This window comes from Lactuca serriola, chromosome 2 (assembly GCF_051521515.1).
Source record: "Lactuca serriola cultivar US96UC23 chromosome 2, Lser_US96UC23_V15, whole genome shotgun sequence".
NCBI lineage: Eukaryota > Viridiplantae > Streptophyta > Magnoliopsida > Asterales > Asteraceae > Lactuca > Lactuca serriola.
Window position 1 is genome coordinate 63,344,279 of NC_136409.1, and position 3,158 is coordinate 63,347,436.

The 3,158-nt window shown below is 34.3% G+C and overlaps 1 protein-coding gene across 1 annotated transcript; it reads right to left on the reverse strand.

Moving 5' to 3' along the window:
* Positions 1-2,199: 2,199 nt before the first annotated feature.
* LOC145089279 (protein translocase subunit SecA, chloroplastic-like) lies at positions 2,200-3,158 on the reverse strand. Its single transcript, XM_079027734.1, has 2 exons — positions 2,340-3,158; positions 2,200-2,271 (listed from the first exon to the last, which is right to left on the reverse strand). Exons 1-2 carry the CDS (start codon positions 2,586-2,588, stop codon positions 2,200-2,202), a joined length of 321 nt encoding a protein of 106 aa, XP_078883860.1. The 5' UTR covers positions 2,589-3,158.

The following is a 3,158-nucleotide window of genomic DNA, read 5'->3' on the forward strand; positions in this document are numbered from 1 at the left end:
ATAAGGATTAACAAATTAGGGATGAAGCAATGTAACAACGAATGAGACACAATAACAATAGAGGAAGTAATGTATTGACAACCAAATGCAAAAAAAGAACATAACCAGGGAAAACGTCCCTCTCTCTCTCTCACACACACACACACACAAGAGTGTGGAGCCAGCACAATCATGCACACAAAATAACAGAATGACCACTAACAAAATCCTCCTGCTCTATTTATTCTTACATTCTCACTCCTCCAACTAATCAACCACTTTTCTCACTTGACCCTTTTACCCTTATGGAATATACTTTCCAGATCCTTGGTTTATTATCATCGTGCCTACCCAAGTATGAATTTGCATCACTATCTTATTATTATTTATTTTGCTTTTTTTTTTGGAAAAAAGAAGATTCACTGATTCTGCCACATGTAGATAGAGAAAGAGAGAGTAAGGTAAATGCAAATATAGCAATATACTTCAACTTATTTTTGTATTATTTCCATTCAATTATATTAGAAAATTTTACTTTCAAATTCAGAATATCTACCAAATTATGGCATTATGATTACAATTTTTATCTTATTAGGGCATCGTACTTTGAAAAAATTGATTTGGGAATAAAAAAAACACAAATGTCTTTCACTAACTTGTTGAACCTCTTCAACCACAACTTTTATGTACTATCAAATAATGCATATAAACTATACCCATTCATCCATAATATGCATACTTGTGAACAATGCTCTGAAGTTTTCTGCTCTTTTGGGAACTGTTTTAAAAATATGGTGAAAATGCAACGTGCTGTAAGAAACAATAGAAGCAGGTCAGGGCAAAATGGTAAAAGACAAAACTTGAGGGCAAGTTTTGAAACCTTTTTCAAAACATTAGGGTTTCAACTATTTAAATTTCAAAACAACAAAACTTTTTGGGTTCAAATTTAAACTATAAAACCTAAAAGGGAAAATATGAAACTTTTCATAACAACAAGGATCAAATAACAAATAATCTAAATTAACAATTAATCACATAATTATCCATATTTGATTTATTTAATGATTTCTTGCAAAACAATTTATCAATTTAGTCAAAATAATTAATCAATTATCACATAAGGAAACAATTATCTTATTAATTGATAAATATCTTCAATTAGATCAAGAATATAGTCAAATATATCATAAAATCAGATTTATATTGATCTAATATGATAAGGTAACTATCCCAAAGCAAAAACAGCAAGAAATCCCGAGATATACTCCATCTGACGAGTTGACTCGTCGAGTCTGCATGGACTCGGTGAGTTCAGCTATGGACTCGGCGAGTCCAGCCTCCAGAAACCAAAAAATCGAATTTTTCAACCATATCAAGCATCAATACAATAGAAACCAACCTGGCTCTGATACCACTGATGGGTTTTGGTCCTAAGAACATCCTATGTGCTCATACAAACCCTAATGCTTGGATCTAGGTTTCTCTATTGTACATGCAAGTTATCCAAGACTATAAACCCTAATTATAGCATACAAGTAATCATATTAACACAAGAATGTGTTTAAGATATTACCTTGATTGTTATGTAGCAATAACAATCCCAAATCTCCTTGTATTGACTTTAGAAAGCTTAGAGTCACAATTGTCACTCCTCTAATGGTTCACAAACACCATAAGAAAGAGGATGAAGATGAGAGAGGTTAGAGGCTGCCCAAAAACGTGTGAAACCCTAGAAGGTTACTTAGCCACGTTTTTGGTCATAAGGGATCTCTTTATATAGGAGGCAATTAGGGTTATCTAACAAGGAAACCCTAATTTGGATGCTTAAGCCCTAAGCAACCCATGGAGCCCTTTCCTTAAGGCCTTGGATGATTTCCTTATGGGCTTCCCCATAGAATTCGTCCACTCCTTAATATAAGGCAATCCATGGCCCAAATTGCAATTATCTTATAATTACAATTCCAGTCCCGTAATTTTAATTAATCTCTTTTAGTCACAAAACTAATTACCAATTAATTCTTGACTAATATTAATTAAACAATATGATTTCTCCTTTAATATATTATTCCCATAATATATTAATAAATCATATTTAATCCTTTCTCTCTATAATTCATCCTATCAAGTTGCTTTGGTGAAGGCAACCCAAAAGGACCATGCACCATCGGGTCAAGTACATACCAAAATACTTATGGACTTAGACACTAATCCAACAATAAGTTACTGCTGGAGTTTTGCAATAAGCTTTTCAAAATCCCAGTTTTCCTTTGGAGCATCAGAACCAATATTTGCCTACAACAAAGTTTAAAAAAAATACAATAGTAAATCATTTTTACTTCTTTGATTAATCATTTGTTTACCTCTAATATGTCATCCATTGTGAGTTCAGAATATTCAATCAATAGAGATTGAAGATCTTCAAACTGTAGAGCTTTCCTTCTCTCTGTATAGACACGGTTTCTTTGGTTGTTGAGAACCTCGTCATACTCCAATAATTGCTTTCTAATATCAAAAAAGTAATTCTCCACTTTTCTTTGAGCTTCGTCCAATGCTTTCGTCAACATTTTTGATTCAATTGGTAAATCCTCAACTCTAAAAGCCCTCATCATACCCTAAAACTTGCAACGTTTTAAACTGATTTCCACATTAAGCATTAATGATCATATCAAAAGAAAAGAGAAAATTAAACCTGAATTCTATTACCCCCAAAAATGTGAAAGATATTATCTTCCAGACTAAGGAAGAAACGCAAACTTCCAGGATCCCCCTACGTGCCACTTCTACCACGCAGCTGTATACATTTCATTTGGAAGATTGTGGATTACCTGACCCAAATCGAGAAGAAAGAAAATGAACCAAGGGTGGAAGAAGTGGTAGCTGAGTATTCGGCTGTAGTAATGGCAGGAGTGGTTGCTGACGAACTGCCACCGATAATCTCTCCCTCTTCCAGTTGGTCGTCTTCTACACCATCTGATCGAACATCCCTAAGCTTGTTGACACGATTTCTTCCATCAATCTAATTAGTCATGGCAGTGAAGAGGTGGAAGAGCAAGACGATAGTGGATGTTTAGGGTCGTCTTGGACTCTTGGTGATGGATGATGGATGCATAAAGAACAGTGGTGTGAGTGATGATCGAAAGAAATCAGAGGAGGATCTAAATGAATTGAGAGGAGTAGGT

What these genes read in the sequence shown, in the direction of transcription:
- LOC145089279 (XM_079027734.1), bottom strand. Translation starts at nt 2,588, where the DNA reads ATGATGAGGGCTTTTAGAGTTGAGGATTTACCAATTGAATCAAAAATG. An exon ending in CAATGGATGACATATTAGAG is followed by an intron (nt 2,272 to 2,339) that starts GTAAACAAATGA and finishes ACTTTGTTGTAG; the next exon opens with GCAAATATTGGTTCTGATGC.